The sequence below is a fragment of the Zychaea mexicana genome, assembly GCF_025766255.1.
Source record: "Zychaea mexicana strain RSA 1403 chromosome Unknown BDB00scaffold_6, whole genome shotgun sequence".
Classification (NCBI taxonomy): Eukaryota; Fungi; Mucoromycota; class Mucoromycetes; order Mucorales; family Lichtheimiaceae; genus Zychaea; species Zychaea mexicana.
The window spans coordinates 579,820-600,123 of record NW_026516669.1 but is presented as its reverse complement, the minus strand read 5'-3'; the positions used below and the strand labels follow the sequence as shown (position 1 = coordinate 600,123).

The following is a 20,304-nucleotide window of genomic DNA, read 5'->3' as shown; positions in this document are numbered from 1 at the left end:
TCATTTTGCTTATGCTATCTCACTCATGGAAAAGATTCTTTGATTTGTTACTATCGTATAACTACGACGCCATTGCGGGATGGTATTGCTCAAGCTTTTGTCATACTTCTATGATTTATGCAAGAGATTGCACCATCTTCGCATAAACGCTAAACCCATAAACCAAGCCCATATAAATGTTGAATTTTTTTGATGAACACAATGACTATAAGCATTACAGCACCAAGGTCAGCTTGTCAACAGCTACTCACTACCTCACCCCTCCATAACCTCGACACCGGCAGGTCCCGTGCTCTACTGCTACATATTGCCATCACATATACCAAAGCCCTCCTGACAAAAAAAATTTCCACTACATACCACCGCTGCTGCATTAAGATGAGCGAAATCAAGAAAAGAAAAGAAGGACCCCTTCAAGACAACGAAATCAACAAGGTCGCAATTTACGATAAACAGACTGATACCAAGAGCTCAATTTCGACGGCGTATGGCGCTGCAGAATTCGACGATGGCTCGGACCTTAAGAGTTTAGAGGGATATGACGAGACCTTGGAATGGACCGAAGAAGAAGAAATAAAAGTACGCCGAAAGATTGATTTCTATCTTTTACCGTTTATACTTCTCATGGCGTTTGTTTTGAACATGGATCGAACCAACCACTGTAAGCCTAATAACGTTTTGAGCACATTCTGCTACGAAAAAAGCTATCATCAAGAAATTACAACTAAACTAATAACACTAATTACCCAATCTATTTTTAAAAGCAAATGCCATCTCGGACCATTTAGCTGATGATCTTGGCTTCACCAACGATGGTGTCAACAATGCCATTCTTGCTTACTCTATTTTGTTCACAGTATTTACTTTGCCGTCTAACTTTATTGCCAAAAAGATTGGCGCGTACCGCTGGCTTCCTATTCTAATGAACTCTTGGGCAATTGTCACATGGGCACATGCACTTATACATGTAAATTTAACGTATCAATATCACTCTTTCATTGCTTACATTTTCTGTATAGACTGCTGCCGAATCTTTCATATGAGCTGCTCATATTTAACAAAGTTTATATATGTACCTTCTTTATTACCAGAACTATGGTAGCTACATGACTGTTCGTGTGCTTATCGCCGTAACGGAAGCCGGGTTTATACCTTCGTGCCTTATGTTCTTGAGTTCTTGGTACAAGACAAACGAATTAGCGACGAGGCTAGCTATGTTCTGGGGAATCCAAGCAGTAGCATCGGCGTTCTCTGGCCTTATATCTTTTGGTAAAGTCGTCACTTCTAGGCCAAAAACATTGTCCTCTACTGACGAGTCTATAATATTCTATTTGGCGATAAGTTTAATGAATACTAACGTGTTTACCTAATATTTTATAGGTATTTTTCGCTTGCGTGGCGTTGGGGGCCTTGAGGGCTGGAAGTGGCTCTTCTTGATCGATGGAATCTTTACACACATTGTTGGAATTATTGCCTTGTAAGATATAGAACTGTCGCATGTACTTATAACAGAACCTTCAATGCTACTACTACTGGAGTTGATTACATATGTTGATACAAACTCTACAAAACTACTATTTAGCTTTTATATACCCAAAAACGCCCTGAGCACTCAAGGAAGGCTCCGCGGAAAGAAAGGATGGTTTACAGAGCGAGAAGCCAAGATTGCCGTGACGCGTGTTATTCGCGATGATTTGAGCAAGACTGAACAAGATCTACCTATTACCTGGGACGATATCAAGGAAGCTCTCAAGGATACCAAGCTTTGGACCCACTTGATCACGACATTTGTTGGGTATGCTTCACGAGCTCCTCCTCTCCTTACTTTTTATACGACTATGCAATGTTCACTTGCTCAAGTAACCCACAAAATGATCTATAACTTTACTTTTGAACAGTATGATGACAAACACGCCAATCAATACCTACTTGCCATCAATTATACGTGACGCTGGCTTCCCAGTAACTACGGCCAACTTGCTTACTATGCCGTCGTATCTCGGTGGCCTTGTATTCTCCATCCTGATTGCATACAGCTCCGACAAGTATGGCGAAGTTGCCTTGCATGCGCTTATTGGCGTCATTTGGGAAACAATTGGATATGTTACTTTACGCGCTCTACCTGCTGATACCAGTCGCTGGTCGTTATTTGCTGCAGCTACGGTGACAGCTTCGTCACCAAGTTGGCATGGCATGCATATTGGTAAATCCAGTTTATTGATTCTTATCACTTCGTCAATGAAGAGCATCTATATCGAAAACAAGCGAAGCTCGGATCCGCTAAAAAACTGTTTGGACTTCATCTGTGTGAATCTATTAGCGTATATGTCTTCGAATTTAGCCCCTCAAGGAAAACGTGCCATTGCCCTTGGAGCAATCATTGGAGCTGCCAATTTGAACGGCGTGCCGGGCAGCCAAATTTATAGTACGTACATATATCCTCTCTCCTATACACAACAAACATGTTAGCGGTAAAGCAAGAGGTATGCATTCGGCAACAGTGGTTTCTAATCTGCCATGATTATTACAGGGGCAGCGGATGCGCCAAGATATCCGGTTGGCAACGTCGTCTGTATTATCCTCAACGTCGTAGCAATTGGTCTATTTATTTCGCAACGCCTACGGTACTCGCTTACCAACAAGTACCGTGAAAAGAAATGGAACGCCATGACAGACGCGGAGAAAACTAACTATTACAAGACCACCAAGCATAAAGGAAGCAATCGCCTTGATTACCGGTTCAGAATTTGAAAAAAAAATTACGTTCCCAAAAGGATATATTTGCAGGGTACGATTAGTATTAAAAATCATCAAGATTGGTTATTATCATATCCATTATTTCCCATGACTTTATGTAAAATTTCTTATTTTCTAACAATACGTAGCACATACGAAACAAAAAAGTTTGAGATGAGATATAGACAAGTTTCAGACTCGATACTCGGTAAAAGGTTGAAGATAGCCGGCTTTATGAAGTTCCATGCATAGCTGTTTGGAAAATTTTGTTCGTGATTGGCTACGGACCTTGCATAGAACAAAAAAGAAGGCGACCAGCTTATAGCTAAGCATGATCAAACGCCTTTGCCTATTACTTTTCTGCGCTTCTCTCTCTCTCTCTCTTCTTTCCCCTTTTACCGTTTTTCGTGTATTCTACCTTGTTATCATACAATGATATCTCCTATACAGAATGTTGTATCAGATCCCAAATTATTAAATTCATTCGAGTCATTTTTACGGAGCAACCATACACACCATCTAGAATATAACCTGCTGTTTGTTGAGGCCATGTCACAGCTACGACACGAAAACGAGTCTAAAAAGGTAGAAGCTATGCTCCACAGGTAATAATGACAATCCCTCCGCATAACTGCCAGTTATTAGCGATCCCATTCCGTAGAATTTTCCATGATACATGTCGTAGTAGTACAAACGGAAGGATTATTAACCACCATAGCAAATCGTTTTTTATACTACCTTGTTGGATGTTAAGGGTCTATGACACATTCTTGGCACCCAGAGCCAAACTAAAATTAAAAGACGTTACTACGAGCGAGCAAGTACTTGAAGACATCAATGCTTTGTCCTGGTGTATTTTAAGTAATAAAGACGCCGCCGAAATCCTCAAGGACACGGAACAGCAAGTTCTCGCCACACTGGTATATATTTCTCGTATATCAGATGATAAAAAAAGAGGCTAGATGATAAACTGCTTGTTTTCTATACATTTTTATAGACATTGAAACTGGATGAGTTTTCTCGTGTGAAGAATATGAGTATATTAAAGTACGTTGTAATGATGAAAATTCTTTTTTTTCCCCTAATCTTGAGCGAAACAATTGTTAAAGTCTACACTATGCAGAAGCACAGCAGCATCACCGCCGTCGCCGGACGCTCGCAACAGAAACGACCGACGAATCCGTGTAATGATTATCGGTGGTGGCTTCACAGTAAATAATAAGCTCGATCAAATTACCGTAGTACAATAGAAACCCTTCTTCTTTTCTGATCCAACGCTGTTACTATAGGGATTTACAGTTGCATCTATTTTGGATCGAATGTCATTATTCCACATTACTCTTATTGATACAAAAGGTATATTTGTTTGTTTATTTAGTATTTGTGGCACAGCTAGTGTGTGCAGCAACTTGCATTGTGATGATTGTAAGACATTGTAGTAAGCCTCACATACTAGCAAAACTAACATGAACAAGGACCGGTCGGTGATACGTTACTAATATTGACTCTAAAAACAGACTCGTTCGAGTATACTCCAGGCATTGTAAAACGGATTGTTCATCCAGAAGGATCAAGTTCAATGCGCGTTCGCCATGACGCATATGTACAAAATGGCAAGGTGATTATAGGATACGCAGAGGATATCGGGCATGATGCACGATCCGTCACAGTGAACGATGAAACTGTAAGTTGTTTGTTATATGTGCAGATTGAAATGGCCAAGATGCTGATCACTGTATACCATATTGTTAGATATTCTTTGACTATCTTGTAATTGCCACTGGAAGCTCGTACACCTCCGAGTTAAAATCCACAGATGTATCATCGTTATACCGGCTGTTCGGTTTGGATCAGGTCAATTCGGAGCTTGTCAAGGCTAAGCGGGTTCTCATTGTCGGTAATGGTTATAATCTATACGTGCATAATCATTACACAAACAATATCAGGTTAATTGAAAAAATCCTAACCCCAACTTATTCATGCACAGGTGGAGGACTTGTTGGTTGTGAGCTTGCCGCAGAAATCGCATCCAGTACCTTTCCAGGGCAATATCCAAAGAAGCAAGTGACGCTCGTGGAATCACTCTCTGCTCTGCTGAGCAGAAGTGATGCTGGTCAACAAGTGAAAGCAATGACGTACTTGACCGAAGAATTAGACGTCGAAGTCGTATGCAACGAGCGTATCATCGACATTACGGATGGAGGCGCAGGCAGCAGATATGTCGGATCCAGCGGACGAGAATACAATGCTTATGACAAGGTTTTTATGGCCACAGGTACACGTCCACACAGTGGGCTTTTACGGAACGCAACCAACGACCCGCTTCTGGATACCTGCGTTGACGGGTGGGGCCACATCCAAGTCAAGCCCACTCTACAAATCGAACATTGGAAATACCGTCACCTTTTTGCTGGTGGTGACGTGACCAACGTCGTGGAGGAAAAGACTGGCTATGCAGCCACATTGGCTGGCGTCTGTATCGCACGAAACATATGCCGCCTAGTCAAGGGCAAGGCACCTTTGCGGCAAGGAACAAAAGGAACTCTGCCTGCTCCTGACAAGCCGTTGCATGGTATCGTGGCACAGGATGTGCAGGAAGGTACATATCTATTTGTAATGACTCTTGCTATCTGTACATACACGTTTGTACTGATTATACGGACTGCACCATTTTTTGTTAGATAAACTTACAGTTCTCAAGAAACATCTGAAATTCCTGAATCCATCCTGGGCTGCATTGAAACGGTATGATGAACAGCAGTATCTTGAGATGGTGCAAGGAGAGAGCGCGACAATATCGCCAACGTTTGGACGATTACCTCGAAGGTTGACCCTGCCTGACAAACAAAACCATGTCACTGTTGCATTATTGAATAAAAGACAACAGTACAAGTAATTGTGATTAAAATGTAATATAAACCTCCAATTTTATTCCGGTCTTAACTCTCGTATGAAGGGAACAGAAAAGGAAGATGTGTAAATATGAATGCAGAAAAAATGTATATAAGTATGATGAATGCTTTTGTGTAAAGAAGTGTACATTATGCTCCTCCAAGTCCTGTCCTTCGTCCAACTAATCATAGCTTTTTTCAAAGATCGTCATAGCTAGTCAACGTTCGACCAGTTGGTGGCGGGGTATGCTTATCTAGAAACGCACATGACGTGAGCCTTTTACGTGCGCTTGAAAAGATGCTCTCGCCAATTTCAATAGAAACAAACATCATACCTGACCCAAATAATGGTGATATCTCACGGCTGACAGGATAGCTCCGCATCTCCTCTTTGGCAAGGTTCCCGTCTATCCAGTGACAAACCAATAAATTACATACTCTATACGTTTTGCAGCTCTCCAGCTTTATTACTTACCCTCATCTGTCCAAGGCACATTGCCAAACCCAACTTGGTTACGTTCTGGAATTTTCGCTCGATTGACTATATTTAGGGGAAAAAAAGACCCCAAATGAGTTCCCAGTTTTTGTCAAAAAAAAATGTAGTGAAAAGACCTACCTTTGATATGGCGTGAGCCTAGCAAAGCGCCATGCATACTTTGAATAGCTGCCACTGCACTTTCTCGATCGTCATAGGTCACAAAAGCGTAGCTGCAATTACAGCACATCGTTGTTATTAATCGCACAAAAAATATTATCATACGTAGTTCTCCACACATTTCAATAAAACTCACTCTTTGTTTTCCACCATCTTTACTTGACGGATAGGGCCATAACGGCCGAATATACGTTCTAATTCGTCTTGCGATACACCATGAAGATCGCCAATGTAGATCTTTGTGGGGAAAAACTCGGTATCAATGTATCTTGCCGCGGCATCATAGGGCTAAAAACAGGGACATGAGTCAAAATAATAAGTATCCCACTGAAGCGATAAAGGGAAGAAAGAAAACTCTTTGCATTACTCTTTCCTCTACTATCTACATCTTCCCACTTACATTTCTGTTATCCGGGTACGCTCGGTGATGAGATCGTCTTCTTCGACGGCTATATCCTTCATCCGCGCTCTCTGAGTCGGATCTATAGTGATGGGATGATCGATGATGGCGCCGGCTGCTACTACTACTGCTGCGACGGCGGCGGCGGTAATGTGGTGAAGAATATCGGCGAGAATAGCGTGAGCGGTGATAATTGTGGTAGTCATCGTCGTTGTCATCAATATTATCATCGTCGTCGTCTGAATATCGTCGGTTGCTTCGACGGTAGCGTTCTTCTTCTTCTTCTTCTTCTTCTCCTTCTTCTTTCTCAGTAGCAGTACCAGCAGCAACAGCTGTGGTACCAGTATCTGTATTGATTGTTCGTTCAGATCGAAACTTTTGTCGTCGACGTTTTACTCGACCAAACTCGTCGAGTTCTTCTTCTTCTTCTTCATCGTCGTCTTCAACGTTGCCGTACTCGATATCATCGAATCGACGCTTTGTACTACTAATAACATGTTAGTACTTTCAAACCTAAAAATAAAACGCTTGTCTGTTTCCTCTTTACGTTGTTGAAAAGTCGTCGAGTGTCTCTTTATTATTAGAGTTGACAGCTACTTCGTCTCTCTTCTCGGCGGCCTAGTTGAGCAAAAATTAATTCCGGCATACTTTGTTAACTTGACCGGATCAAATGTCGCAATGCGTCATTTCCTTGACTTTTACCTGTCCTTTGACCTCAGAGGGCATTGTTTGTTTTGAACGAGCAAGAGTGCCTTTTGCTTGAAACCGAAGAAAAAAAAAGTTCGGCAAAAATGCAGCCTTTTGTAAGTGACTGTTGTAATGTTCCATATAAGGAAGCACCACTGTAATGCAAAAGAGGTGGCGGTTTCTTAATATTGGAATCATAGCTACAAAGCATTGTCTCTCTCTCTCCTGATGTATACTCGAATTTTCCATGGTATATAATGGGCTATATACGCTAGGGTTGAATATTAGACAAGATACTTGAGAATAACATGCTACCTTCCAAAAATAGGGAACAAGGAAGCATTATCAGCAACAGCAATAGCACCAGAAGCGCACTCTAGATAATGGTAGCTACCATTACTCTCTTTTTCACTACAGCAACAATGCTCGTGTCTCTATCATTGCCTTACCCTTACGATAGTAGCCAAAACAGCACTAATATTGGAATATATGTTTTGTATTTAGACCGTCATGTATAAAGGGTCTGATCCTGCAAGCTACACCTCCACCAGTTGCTAAAATTGTTTAACAGCTCCATACCAAGCTTAAAAGATTAGTAACAATGAGCTCCAATAGAAACAATCGCTAAACAAAGCCCTACAGTTGTAGAACCTTTGAGGGTAACCCACGAGTACGATAACAATCACAAGATGCTGCCGGCCTCTTCTTTCTACGTTTTACTACAAACTGCCTGCTGCAGTTTCTTGTATAAACACGAAGCTTTGACTTGATCATTGTATAACCCGCCCAGCACTGGTCAAATAAACAGCAGCGGCACATAGTGATGGTTAGTATATAACCTGGTGCTTTACGTTTTTCCCATATTCATATCCCATAGAAGAGAAGCGTCAGGGGGGAAACTCCACCAACCCTACAATACGACTTGCTGCGGTAGTGCCGCAGCAAAATGGCAAAATTCTATTTCTGCTCCGCGTATTACGTCTATATATATAAGCGGGCTTCACTGACTTGACTTATAGCTCCTTCATAGGTACAACCAATGGCAGATTCGAAAAGAACACTGTCAAGACCGGTGACATCGGTAATGTTTGAAATAGATTCTTCAAATCACTTTTTTCAGAAACTTTTACGTACTTATATACACACACCGTTGTCTTTTTTAAAACATTCAGGTTGCACGAAATAAAAACACTGAACTGGCTCAACTCGAACGACGCTACCGATCGACGTTCAAAAGAGTGAGGTAAAAGATAGTGTTTACGGTGTTTCTTGTATTCAGAAGAGATGCTTGGGTGACTGTGTGTACAAGTGCTGTAAACAATGAGAGATTAACTGTTCGTACTTGGTTAGCGAGAATGATGAATGTACGGTTGTTAGACTTGCATTTCCACCAAGCGATCCCGACTTTCCTTTCGAACTCGCCCTGCTCCAACTACAGCTCAGGGTACCAGCAAAATATCCCAAACAAGCGTGTTCTGTGATTGTTATGAATGCTGATATTCCTAAAGGATTTGCATTGTAAGCTTCATTAAACATTCAAGGAGAGAAAGAGAACGAAGGAGGGAGGAAGGGATTAATAGCTATGGAGAGTTAATAAGGCTGACAACATCTGTTTCTTACAGCAACCTCGAAAAGGGATTTGAAGCATATGCAAAGCAAACACCTGCTACACTAGTTCGACAGATGGGCTGGCTCGACAAGAACATGGAAACATTGCTCCAACAAGAACCTGCAACGACGATGCGGTTCGTTTCATCAGCACCAAAACCGAAGCCAGAGGAAGAAGAAGAAGAAGAAGAAAAGTCCTTGATTGCACCTGAACTTCCAAGCGATTTCGTCGCTGCTGCTACCGCTACAGCTGCTGCAAAAAAGAAAATCAATGCTCATTCATCGTCATCCTCTTCTGCGGTTCCACTATCGCCCTCGTTATCCTCGACTTTGTCATCGTCATCGTCATCATCTTCGTCATCACCACCACCACAAGCACACTCATCCCGCAAGAAGCTGGATGCGTCAGCTGTACCATTCTTTACGTCGATGCAATTGGAAGAAGCCACGCAGAAGCGGGAAAAAGAATTAAAACAGCTTCAAGCACGGTTCCGTGGTTCGTACAAGGCTTTAAGGTAGGTTTTATTTTAGTGTGGTGTATGTTGCAGATCGAGAAAAAGGGAGCTCTAAAGTATAAATGATTGTGCAGAAGTGATCACGTGGAGACGGTGGTCCAGCTGGTGCTCAACCTTGACGATCCTGACTTTTCATACAAGGAACTACTCAATAAGGAGCTCAAAGTCAAATACCATGTACCTCTGCAATACCCTCTGTTACCCTGTACAATCGAAGTAGATGATAGAGCACTTGGTGCGGATGAAGCAAGGTAAGAGAGAGAAAAGAAAGGAGCAGGAAAAGGAAAAAAGCAAATTGACACTTGTTTATGGGGTGGGGAAATGTTTCCAGGGACATATCTTATGCATTCGCAGAGCACGTGGAGAAGCCAAAACGAACACTGTTTCAAAACCTAAATTGGTTAAGCCGGAATCTTGAAACAATCTTGCGACATCCTCCGGATCAGCGTCCATGGCATGTGGATGAGGACGACCAAGAAGAAGAAGAGCGACAACGACAACAACGGTTAGAAGAGGAAGCTGTCACTAGGCAACCCGAACAGGGATCATCGTCTGCTCGAGACAAGGCAAGCAAGTCGTCGCTGTTCGATGCTGTTGATAAGCAACGAGAACGGGTGATTGTGGTGGACGATCCGAGTTTCATACGACCGCCTGATTTGGAACCGACACATTCAGGAGCCCCTGCAGCAGAAGATCGCCCGATCCCTGGCAGCAGCAGCAGCAGCAATATGACCAATGTAGAAATAGAGCAGGAGCAGGCATCCGGTAGCTCAACGTCACCACAGCAACCACAGCAACCAGAGCAAGTGGCTCGAAAAGGAACCGAGATTTATCTGTACAACTATCGCTTCGAAAACACCACCCTGGTTCGTTGCGTCTCTTTAAATCTCGTCGTCAAATGTGCGCGCTGCAAGACAATGGAGAATATCGAAAAACTGCAGCCCAACGACCCGCTCCAAGCTGCTACTGCTACACCATCTTCCAAGGAACAAGCCAAGAACGAGTCCTGGACGACCTGCTCAAAGTGCAGGCAACTGATGGGCGTCAAGTTCTTTTCCGGTAGGTTTGAACTCTGCCAAAACGGGCTAGAAAAGGAATCTTTTAGACATAGCATGCTGACACCACCACCGCATGTATGACGTTTCTAGAACTTATGCATCAGAGTTCAAATAAGCTCGGCTTACTGCAAATGAGTGGCTGCTTAGCATTTGACATCCTGCCCTCTTGGTACACTGGCATTTGTATAACCTGCATGGGGGATGAAACCAACGTGGAGCTCACTATGCACGGCCGGCCCGTCACCTTGGGCTGCTTTGGTTGCACCACCAAGGCCACCATGGCACTGGGCGACTTCCGCTTCATCAGGGTGGGCCAGGACGACGGCGAACGGTTTGAAGCGAACGAGGGACTTGTCTCCAAGGCGGTGCTGAAGCGCAAAAAGAACAAGAACAGTCAGGACGTGGCGCTTGTTGTGGGCCAGCCGCTGCCCAACAAAGGTACATGCGAGCATTACCGCAAGAGCAAGCGCTGGTTCCGCTTCCCATGCTGCAGTCGACTGTATCCATGCGATGCGTGCCACGACAAAGGCGAGGAGCACGTCTACGAGATGGCGCGGCGACATGTGTGCGGTGTGTGTTCGCGTGAGCAGGCCATCGCAGCAGTGTGCTCGTGTGGGCATGAGTTCGAACGGGGAGCACACGGACATTTTTGGGAGGGAGGAGAAGGCACTCGCTCCAGGGCGTTGATGAGTCGCAAGGTAAAAATGAGTGCATAGATAGGGAGGGGGAGGGGAGGGAGGGGGAGGTGGGGAGACTCAAATTGGAATGTGTCATGTGTCACCCACACAGGTCTGACGGTGCTGTAAAAACTAGGATCCCCACAAGTACAAAGGACTGGGCAAAACGTCTTCGAAGAAGCAGGAACGGGTTGGTGCGACTGGTAAAAACAAGCGCCAGCAAGATTAAGCACACACACACACTCTCTCTCTCTGTGTGTGTGGGTGGGTGTGTCATCAAATACGATTGGTCCGGTCTGTTTCACCCACGGCTAGAAGAGAGAGAATAACTCTAGAAAAAAAAATTATGACGTTTGGCCGCGGGCTTGAAGTCAAGAGGCCTTATTTTCCCTTACTACTGCTACTGCTACTGCTACTACTACTACTACACCATAACCATAACCATAACCACCACCTCCACTCTTCGTAGCGTCACAAAGTAAAACTGTACATAACAATGGTTGCAAGGGCATGTTACTCAACAGAGCCACCTGGTCTGCTTCCACAGTGTTCTTTTTTTCCTCGAGTGTAACTCTCTTTTTGGAGAGAGCAGGCAATTCCCGCCAAAAAGTGTAATAGGCATTTGTGGGTTCAAAGACCGACTTGGAGTTAAAGAGCTAATCCAGCAGAGCTAATAGGGTTTTTGGGTCGAGGAAAAAAAAACTCAAAAAAGTTTAACGCTCCTTTTTTTTCTTTTTTTTTTTTCTTCTTCTTTTTCCTCTTCATGACAACTGAAACATCCCTCATGGGTACCTCGGCCTTCTCGGTCGCACCAACGGATTTTCGCATTGTGCATCCTCTCTCGGCATCTCCAGCATCATCGGCATTCTTTCCTCCCAACAACTGTTCACCGCCGCCATCATCACAGCCACAACAGCTTCAGCAACACACTTCGAATGGCATCAGCAGTAATAATCCAGAGGATGTAACGACCATCTTTGTCGTCGGTTTTCCAGACGATATGTTGGAACGAGAATTTCAAAACATGTTTACGTTCTCGCCCGGCTTTGAAGCCGCTTCCCTGAAATGGCATTGCAAGGATCAAGACGAAGACGGCAGTGGAGCTGCTGCTGTTAATACTGCTAGTGCCAGTGCTGCCACTACGGCCAGCAGTGGCTCTGGCAGTGGCTCTGCTGGAGCAAAGAAGCAAATGGTAACGTTTTATATGTAATTATATAAATAGTGACTAAAACAAGAACCTGAGGTACAAAAAGCTCACACTCAGAATTTTGTTTGCTATACTTTTTTAATGATACATTAGATTGGGTTTGCAAGATTCCGCACACGTTTAGAAGCAATGGAAGCCGTCGAAGTATTAAGCGGCAAAAGGATCGACACTGACAAAGGCTCTGTGCTCAAAGCGGAAATGGCAAAGAAGAATTTGCATATCAAGCGTGGCTCGATCGTACCGAATGTACACCCTTCAATTCCGGGTGGTTCTTCGTCTGCAGCGGCCGCGGCAGCAGCAGCAGCAGCAGCAGCAGCAGCAGCTCAGCAACAGCAACAGCAACAGCAACAGCAACAATCATCCCAACAATCACAGCATCCACTACAGCAACAACAACCATCACATCATCTTCATCATCATCATCATCAGCAGCAGCAGCAGCAACATCATCCACACCATCATCAGCATCAAGCAGCGGCGGCAGCGGCAGCACAAGCAGCAGCAGCAGCAGCCGCGGAGACTGGTTCATCTCCGCTGAGCATCTTGTCGAGAAAGATGAGTTTACACCCACCTCCGACCGCCTACGACACATTTTCACCGTTGCCAAGCGACCTGCTGTCACCAGCCGACTACAAGAACGATCCCTTCAACGACCATCCACTGGCAAATGGCTCGTCGACCACTCCCACCACCTCCACTGCTGCAACATCCACTAGTGTCAATGGTGGTGGCGGCTTCAACGACGCATTTTTCAACCTGCGCTCTCAATCCTTTGATGCTCGAAGCAATGACCTTGTTGTTTCGCCGCGTGCATTCAGCTTGTATCCACGCTCAACCAACCGTGTCGGCAGCAGTAGTGCCGCCGCCATGCACGGACTGATGCAGGACACAGCCGTATCAGCATCCTTGGGCGGTCCCATCTCCTCATCAGTACCGGACAGCGATCCATTCGGTTATCTCTCGAAATCATCTCCCGTCATGAACGACAGTCGCGCGAATGGAAGCGCGTCGTTTTTTGAGACAGCTATAGCCAACGGTAGCACCAACACGGACATCTTGAGCTCGCGCATGAACTCGTTGCTGATCAACACCAACAACAACAATGGCACCAATGGCAGTAATAACAACAACAGCAGCAACGGGATCTCTTCTGATCTGCGTGCTGCTCCAAGCATGTCGTCGCCGAGCAACTACCGTGGCAGCATAAGCAGCAGCAGCAACAATCCAGCCGACCAGAATCCACCTTGCAACACGCTGTACGTCGGCAACTTGCCGCCCTACACGAGCGAGGACGAGCTGCGACAATTGTTCTCGAAATGCACCAACTTTAAACGGCTGTTGTTCCGCTCCAAAAACCAGCAGGGACCCATGTGCTTCGTCGAGTTTGAAGACGTCGTATATGCTACGCAAGCCATGAACGAGCTCCAGGGCCACACGCTCAGCAACTCGGTCAAGGGCGGTATTCGCCTGTCCTTCAGCAAGAACCCGCTGTTCACCAAGCCTAATGGTGCGAATGGTACCACCACAACCGCAACCCCCACTGCCACGACCACGAGCACCGGCAGCACGAACAGCAACAACAGCAACAGCAACAAGAAAGGTGGCGACAGTTTCATGTTTGATCCTCCAATGTGAGGGATGTACATAACCTTCATTCCGTTTTCTTCCTCCATCATTTCTTTTTTTCTTATATGCATCTCACGCACACACACACACACACACACACACACACAAACATACAAAAACAAACCGTTGTAATTCTCTCTAGTATAATCCTCTCTATCTCTCAATCTATCTTATACACGCACAAGCACAATCACGCACGCTCACAACACATGTTATATCTCTTTTTATATTATCGCATATAATAAGGTCCTGGATAGGCCTTTCAACCTTATTTCATAGTCACCTCGCACCCAGCACAGCACAGCACAGCAATTTCTTCACGCGCACGTTCACACTCCCCCCCCCTCCACCCTTCAACGCATATAAAACTTCATTCTATATTCTCTTTTCTTTCCTGTATAATTGGCGTATTATTCAACTCTCCACCTTCCCCACCCCTGACCATCCTTTTGGCATCTTCTTTTTTCTCTTCTTATTATCTTTTACAACCTATATTAAAGCCTCTTTTTCTCTATTTTATATCTTGTTGCTTACAAATCAAAAAGTCCAGCTTTTACTTATTATTTTTGTGCAACCATCACTAAATCTATTTACGGGGATATAGAGCGGCATATGGAGCAAACGCACGCGGACAAGTTTATCATTGTCGCTGTCTGATCCATCCTCTTCGTGAAAAGTATCAACACCTACACAAGTAGTCCAGTCGCTGAATCTGCAACCCGTGCTCTACCGAACCTACCAAGAGATCCACCAGTTCGATAGCATCCGCCCTGTGCCCCCTGGCTTCAAACTAACTCGCCCCGTTCGGCTGATACCCTGGGACGGGGCGGCTCCAGTTGATAAACGACATGAAAAAGAGCGTTTATCTACAAGTTTTTTTTGACTTGGGTACCTTGCTTATATGTGTACCAGTAGCGGTGATATGGGCAGTTGCGACGATCAAACACAGCTTAATGAACATCTGCGGCGATCCGCAACACCACCTTGAAAATTGTTGGTGTGTGGACAAACAAGTGGCAACACGCGTCGTATAAGGCTTGATTCTTGGATGACATTGAGATTCAAGTCAAGAATTTGTGTGTAAGATTGAAAAGGTCAAAGAAACAGAGTTCCTATTGATGATGGGCATTAGTAAAGGATCCTTGAGCGAGCAAGTCTCAAGCTGAAAGGGGTTGAGCATAAATGAATATTCAATGTATGCAAAACAGAAAAAGTGTGGAAGCCTAAGCTACCCATTTATCGCATTGATCCAAAGCCGAGAACGGCAAGTCCTCTGAATAAAGTATTTTCGCAAAACTGAAGAAGGATATGATACAAAGAAAAATTCGTTTTTAAAACAAACGGGACTGGTGGAAGCCGGCAACTACTACCGTTGGCATAGTTGCAAATGTCGGACCAACAAGACGATGCAAACTATTGGCTATCTGCTTGAAACTCATGGTGTACTTATTACTAAAAGGCTCGATATCAGGCACGCCAGCTATAAGACAATCTTTGGATCGACGAGTGAGTGCACCATACGACGTGTATGTAAGGTGTTTACTAATTTTATCCATGGTATTGACTTGAGGACTCGCAAGTCACTCGGACATAAGGATGGGAAATCCAAGGTAACTGACATTCGCTTGAACGACGTTACTCTATTTGAAAAGTACAGTATATATGCAAAGTTACAGTAGTAAATTTCCAGAGGTCAAGATCAAGACTACGCCAATGTTGTTGCGCCAGCTTCTCCTGATATGTCTTTATCATGATAGGAGCACTAATAAAAATGATGCTTATTGATTATAAGCTGCCCCTAATATAAAAAAAGGCTATGATGAGAAAATGGATTACATCTGTACTGGAATGGGAAGGACTACAGCTAAAGACCATGTATCCTATAATCTGTTTTCAATATGTGGAGGAACAAGTGCGGGCTAGAAATAGGAGCTAAATCGCCACCCTTGGTAACGGTTTGACTTGTTTGAGTAACTGGACGGCATGTATCCAAAGGCCTGAAATGCCAAAAGCGTGATTTCAAAAAGGTTAAGCAGCGTGTTCTTTTTTTAAGATTGAGGCATAACAGTGATAGTAGCAGTATTCATAGAGCTTTTGAAAGATTTCAAGTAACTTGTAATCGCTTGGGTTGTCCGAATAAAGGGAGAGATCCGCTTCGTTTTTCGAACAAGCAGCACATTGCTTTCTGCAGACACCTAAGCATATGGTACGCAGAACTCCATGTGGTGATGGCTGCTTACCAATACGACAAGGCGTTGCAACGAGAACATGGGCTACAATGTTACATACAAGCTAGCTTCCTTCATACTTGAGGACCATGCGTAGTCGTTTGCCAAGAGCCATCTAGACCAGCTTTAGGAAGCTTCCATATACTTTGTGAAATCACCGCGGTGTATTCTGCTGCAGGTCCACAGTACGATGTCGTTTACAAACATCGTCGACGATTGATAGCGAAATTCCATAAACAAATTCTACACTTGAAATTGTTTGTTTAATGATAAGCAAGTAACAATGCAGCATGTTCAGCCATCGCATAGCGACGTTTCCAGAGAGCACGACGGGGACGTAATGCTGCTTGCTCTCCACCTTTTCTCCAGAGGACTTATGGCTGTGGCCTCGCTTTAGCCATCCCGTGGATCATTAAAGGCCGCTGTCTTTTATTTACGGACCAACACACAGATATCCGTAGTTTAGATAGCGACACCCACTGCGAGGAAGATGACCCATTCGATGTTGAATATGTGTGGCAACGAAACGAGAAGGAACCATGACTTCTTCACGAACGAGGCGCACCAGTGATTGAACGAAAGAATGGATCCGTTTCTTTGGAGGGATTTAGCATAAAGCCGCGTCCACTCGATATGGTATGTCCTTGAAGTGTTTTTGGTAATCACAGGTGTCAGTTTATAGTTGTGTTGGTAATTACAGATGTCAGTTTAAAGTAGTTTTAGTAATCACAGTTGTCAGTTTAAAGTGTTTTTGGTAATCACAAAGGGTTGGACCCATTTGTAGTCGAATATGTGTGGCAACGATCTGAGAAGTCAGAATTCCTTCTCTCCACGAGGCGCACCAGTGATTGGACGTATAGAATGGAATCCGGTTTTGGAGGGATTTAGCATAAAGCTGCGTCCACTCGATATGGCATGTCCTTGAGGTGTTTTTGGTAATCACAGGTGTCAGTTTAAAGTGGTTTTGGTAATCACAGATGTCAGTTTAAAGTAGTTTTGGTAATCACAGTTGTCAGTTTAAAAGTGGTTTTGGTAATCACAGTTGTCAGTTTAAAGTGGTTTTGGTAATCACAGATGTCAGTTTAAAGTGTTTTTGGTAATCACAAAGGGTTGGGCCCATTTGTAGTCGAATATGTGTGGCAACGATCTGAGAAGTCATGGTTCCTTCTCTCCACGAGGCACACCAGTGATTGGACATATAGAATGGAATCCAGTTTGGGAGGGATTTAGCATAAAGCTGCGTCCACTCGATATGGCATGTCCTTGAGGTGCTTTTGGTAATCACAGGTGTCAGTTTAAAGTGGTTTTGGTAATCACAGATGTCAGTTTAAAGTAGTTTTGGTAATCACAGTTGTCAGTTTAAAGTGTTTTTGGTAATCACAAAGGGTTGGACCCATTTCTAGTCGAATATGTGTGGCAACGATCTGAGAAGTCAGAATTCCTTCTCTCCACGAGGCGCACCAGTGATTGGACGTATAGAATGGAATCCGGTTTTGGAGGGATTTGACATGAAGCCGCATCCATTCTAATTTCTGAAAGGATTGAGCATGAAGCCGCTTCCGCTCAGGTTTTGTGAGGGATTAAGCATAAAGCCGCGTCCACTCCATATGGTATGTCCTTGAGGTGTTTGTGGTAATCACAGGTGTCAGTTTAAAGTGGTTTTGGTAATCACAGTTGTCAGTTTAAAGTGTTTTTGGTAATCACAGAAGTTTGGACCCATTTGTAGAACGGAATCCAGTTTGGGAGGGAGCAAAAAGCCGCGTTCACTCTGGTTTCTGGAGGGACTAGCCATAAAGCCGCTTCCCACTCGGGGGTTTTTTTTTGAAAGGGCCGTGTCCACTCTACATTTTGTCATTTCATACCCCGACAAAATAAAGCATACAAACAAAATTCGACCACGATAAAACCCGACAACAATTTTAAGTGTTTGATTCATGCTGCCTTGCGTTGAACTTTGTATACTTGGCCGGCGACACGTTGGCCGTAAGTGATTAACTTGGTCACCTCCTTGCATTCGCTTGTTTTTTCTCGCTTGTTTAGCTGCATTCAGACTGTCAACCAGATGGCAAATGATAGACAGAAGCATCTTGGAAGATTGAATGTTCGTCTCTACACTAGAGAAAGAGTCAATTGTCTACGCATATTAGATACTGATGTGCTTGTACGCAGTATACTATAAACCGAATAAAAGGAACTTACCGCGAACAAGTACACATGCTGCAATTGGGTTGCTCAACGCCGGCCAACACCAACTTATCAACGATAAATTTCATTTGACTACCGAGGCGCACGGGGTCTGATTCGCCTCTTGGTTTTTATTGCAGACGTCAATTCTATTACCATGAACTCGTACGATATCCGCGAGTCAATCGTCTCGTTGAACAAGGCAAAGTCTGTTCCTGGTGATGGATGCGACTTCATGATGCAGATGCTCCTACGTCAACAGAAGCATCACAATAGTTTGACAGTACAAATTAACAATACTACAGCCATCTTTCAACATTGTAGTGTACTGTCCTTTACAATGAACATCATTTACTAAGCAAGTTGACAACGTATTTTCGAGCATACCCACAGTGTTTCCGACGAACAGTTGAAGTCCTAATTTGATCAGGTCCTCTTCTCTGGTGCCCTTGTTGGCGGTCCACTGATGCACGTGGTCAGTGACAAAGGTAAGGATGGCCATGCTTGTGCCGCCGAGTGGAATGTTCGAAACGTCGATGGCCTTTATTCTTTCTATTATTTGATTCCGCTCTTTGCTCGACAATTATATTTGCAATGCGTTTGTAGATACCTGGGAGCTCCATGCTAGCGCGGGTTGGATACTCGTTTCTTTTTTTAAGTGCATGAACAATCGCATTCTGCTGCTGGTTTTGGAAGGGAGAAATGATGCATCGTTCGGTGCTGTAGAATATAAGAACACGTAGCCCAACGACCTTACCCAGTAAAAAGTTTAAATAGCATACATCTACTGTTATTATACTTTGCACCCAACTTGCCCATAACCTGTTCTTATTTACTTACAGAATTTGTGCATCATTCAGCGACTTTCTGATCTGGGCTTCTTTTATCGACAATGCCCCGTAGCTTTCGCACTCTTCAGTCAAATTTATGCCTGTCACTGGAGCTCCGGTGTACTTTGAATGTTGTTGTTTAATGAGTCCGTAGTGCTAATATATATGTGTGTGTGTCGTTGAGTTGGTCGAGGGTTCAGATCTACTGATTTCCACTGCGCTGGCTATCCTGGCTATTATTGTCAGCTTCTTGCTGCTGCACTATATGTCAAATGGATATACGTTGCTTGCCACAATATTTAAGAAAACGTAGAGTAGCCATGATGGCGGAAAAGAGTACCCGCTTCACGCGGATCAGCATTACCGCAAACTTTCAAATTCGTAACAGTATGTAGCATTGTAAAAGATGTTTGTTTGCGTTGCTGGTGGTGGTGCCAGGGTTGTCGTTTCACCATTCGCTCTCGGTACGTGTATAGAGAAATTATAACACAAAAGATATGGGTTAAAGCCATAGATCTCAAGTACCCGCCAAATCTTCAGAATGTCTTCGGCCTTTGCTTTTTTGATATTTGTTGCCACGTACACTACAACATTTTGTCCAAGCAATTCCTACAATGTTTTGATATGCGTGCTGCGATTGTCGTGTGGCTGGCGTGCTTCAATATACTTCAAAACTATTGTAAGGCGCCATTTTTGGGGATCTTTTTGCTTGCAAAAGTGATTTTTCAACTTAAGACTTTCCATTTTGATCATTTTGGTATGGCTGGGTGGCAAGAGATAGAGACTTTCGCTTGTGCGGCGAGTATGTAATGCTTCAAATGTCTTCCAAATAGTGCGCAGCGTGCACACGCTCCCAGACATTCAACATCTTATACCCGTCTGTAATGCACCTGTGAGCAGCAAAAACAAAATCGTATAAGTTTGATATAAACATATATCTTTCTTTTCTGTCTTTGCTTTCATATATGTGGCTTTCGTGTACGTGGTCTGGTCAACAGGTTT

At 43.9% G+C, this 20,304-nt stretch overlaps 6 protein-coding genes across 6 annotated transcripts; 4 read left to right on the top strand and 2 right to left on the bottom strand.

Annotated features, from left to right (window-relative positions):
- Positions 1 to 642: 642 nt before the first annotated feature.
- BDB00DRAFT_881396 (major facilitator superfamily domain-containing protein) lies at positions 643 to 2,751 on the top strand (the record flags this gene model as incomplete). Its single annotated transcript, XM_053128075.1, has 8 exons — positions 643 to 661; positions 765 to 940; positions 1,092 to 1,269; positions 1,381 to 1,477; positions 1,583 to 1,795; positions 1,899 to 2,203; positions 2,321 to 2,425; positions 2,531 to 2,751. 8 exons carry the CDS (start codon positions 643 to 645, stop codon positions 2,749 to 2,751), a joined length of 1,314 nt encoding a protein of 437 aa, XP_052984468.1.
- A 357-nt stretch (positions 2,752 to 3,108) lies between these two features.
- Positions 3,109 to 5,640, top strand: BDB00DRAFT_969215 (uncharacterized protein). The gene is made up of 8 exons (XM_053129832.1): positions 3,109 to 3,341; positions 3,491 to 3,656; positions 3,734 to 3,783; positions 3,860 to 3,947; positions 4,026 to 4,092; positions 4,254 to 4,420; positions 4,489 to 5,335; positions 5,418 to 5,640. Exons 1-8 carry the CDS (start codon positions 3,169 to 3,171, stop codon positions 5,630 to 5,632), a joined length of 1,773 nt encoding a protein of 590 aa, XP_052984467.1. The 5' UTR covers positions 3,109 to 3,168; the 3' UTR covers positions 5,633 to 5,640.
- A 2-nt stretch (positions 5,641 to 5,642) lies between these two features.
- BDB00DRAFT_801582 (uncharacterized protein) lies at positions 5,643 to 7,513 on the bottom strand. Its single transcript, XM_053121878.1, has 8 exons — positions 7,385 to 7,513; positions 7,230 to 7,300; positions 6,683 to 7,169; positions 6,419 to 6,570; positions 6,244 to 6,335; positions 6,103 to 6,168; positions 5,963 to 6,034; positions 5,643 to 5,881 (listed from the first exon to the last, which is right to left on the bottom strand). The coding sequence occupies exons 1-8, from the start codon at positions 7,406 to 7,408 to the stop codon at positions 5,826 to 5,828; spliced, it is 1,020 nt and encodes a 339-aa protein (XP_052984466.1). The 5' UTR covers positions 7,409 to 7,513; the 3' UTR covers positions 5,643 to 5,825.
- An 895-nt stretch (positions 7,514 to 8,408) lies between these two features.
- On the top strand, positions 8,409 to 11,456 carry BDB00DRAFT_867846 (uncharacterized protein; the record flags this gene model as incomplete). The annotated part of the gene is made up of 8 exons (XM_053126393.1): positions 8,409 to 8,450; positions 8,542 to 8,612; positions 8,747 to 8,887; positions 8,992 to 9,492; positions 9,567 to 9,743; positions 9,824 to 10,551; positions 10,641 to 11,248; positions 11,364 to 11,456. 8 exons carry the CDS (start codon positions 8,409 to 8,411, stop codon positions 11,454 to 11,456), a joined length of 2,361 nt encoding a protein of 786 aa, XP_052984465.1.
- Positions 11,457 to 11,990: 534 nt separating this feature from the next.
- Positions 11,991 to 14,069, top strand: BDB00DRAFT_867845 (uncharacterized protein; the record flags this gene model as incomplete). Its single annotated transcript, XM_053126392.1, has 2 exons — positions 11,991 to 12,419; positions 12,528 to 14,069. The coding sequence occupies 2 exons, from the start codon at positions 11,991 to 11,993 to the stop codon at positions 14,067 to 14,069; spliced, it is 1,971 nt and encodes a 656-aa protein (XP_052984464.1).
- A 4,273-nt stretch (positions 14,070 to 18,342) lies between these two features.
- BDB00DRAFT_867844 (uncharacterized protein) lies at positions 18,343 to 18,974 on the bottom strand (the record flags this gene model as incomplete). The annotated part of the gene is made up of 4 exons (XM_053126391.1): positions 18,343 to 18,397; positions 18,488 to 18,540; positions 18,629 to 18,722; positions 18,802 to 18,974. The coding sequence occupies 4 exons, from the start codon at positions 18,972 to 18,974 to the stop codon at positions 18,343 to 18,345; spliced, it is 375 nt and encodes a 124-aa protein (XP_052984463.1).
- Positions 18,975 to 20,304: the final 1,330 nt, after the last annotated feature.

What these genes read in the sequence shown, in the direction of transcription:
- BDB00DRAFT_969215 (XM_053129832.1), top strand. Translation starts at nt 3,169, where the DNA reads ATGATATCTCCTATACAGAATGTTGTATCAGATCCCAAATTATTAAAT. An exon ending in AGCAAGTTCTCGCCACACTG is followed by an intron (nt 3,657 to 3,733) that starts GTATATATTTCT and finishes ACATTTTTATAG; the next exon opens with ACATTGAAACTGGATGAGTT. An exon ending in GGCACAGGATGTGCAGGAAG is followed by an intron (nt 5,336 to 5,417) that starts GTACATATCTAT and finishes ATTTTTTGTTAG; the next exon opens with ATAAACTTACAGTTCTCAAG.
- BDB00DRAFT_801582 (XM_053121878.1), bottom strand. Translation starts at nt 7,408, where the DNA reads ATGCCCTCTGAGGTCAAAGGACAG. An exon ending in CGTACCCGGATAACAGAAAT is followed by an intron (nt 6,571 to 6,682) that starts GTAAGTGGGAAG and finishes CCCTGTTTTTAG; the next exon opens with CCCTATGATGCCGCGGCAAG. An exon ending in AGGCTCACGCCATATCAAAG is followed by an intron (nt 6,169 to 6,243) that starts GTAGGTCTTTTC and finishes CCCTAAATATAG; the next exon opens with TCAATCGAGCGAAAATTCCA.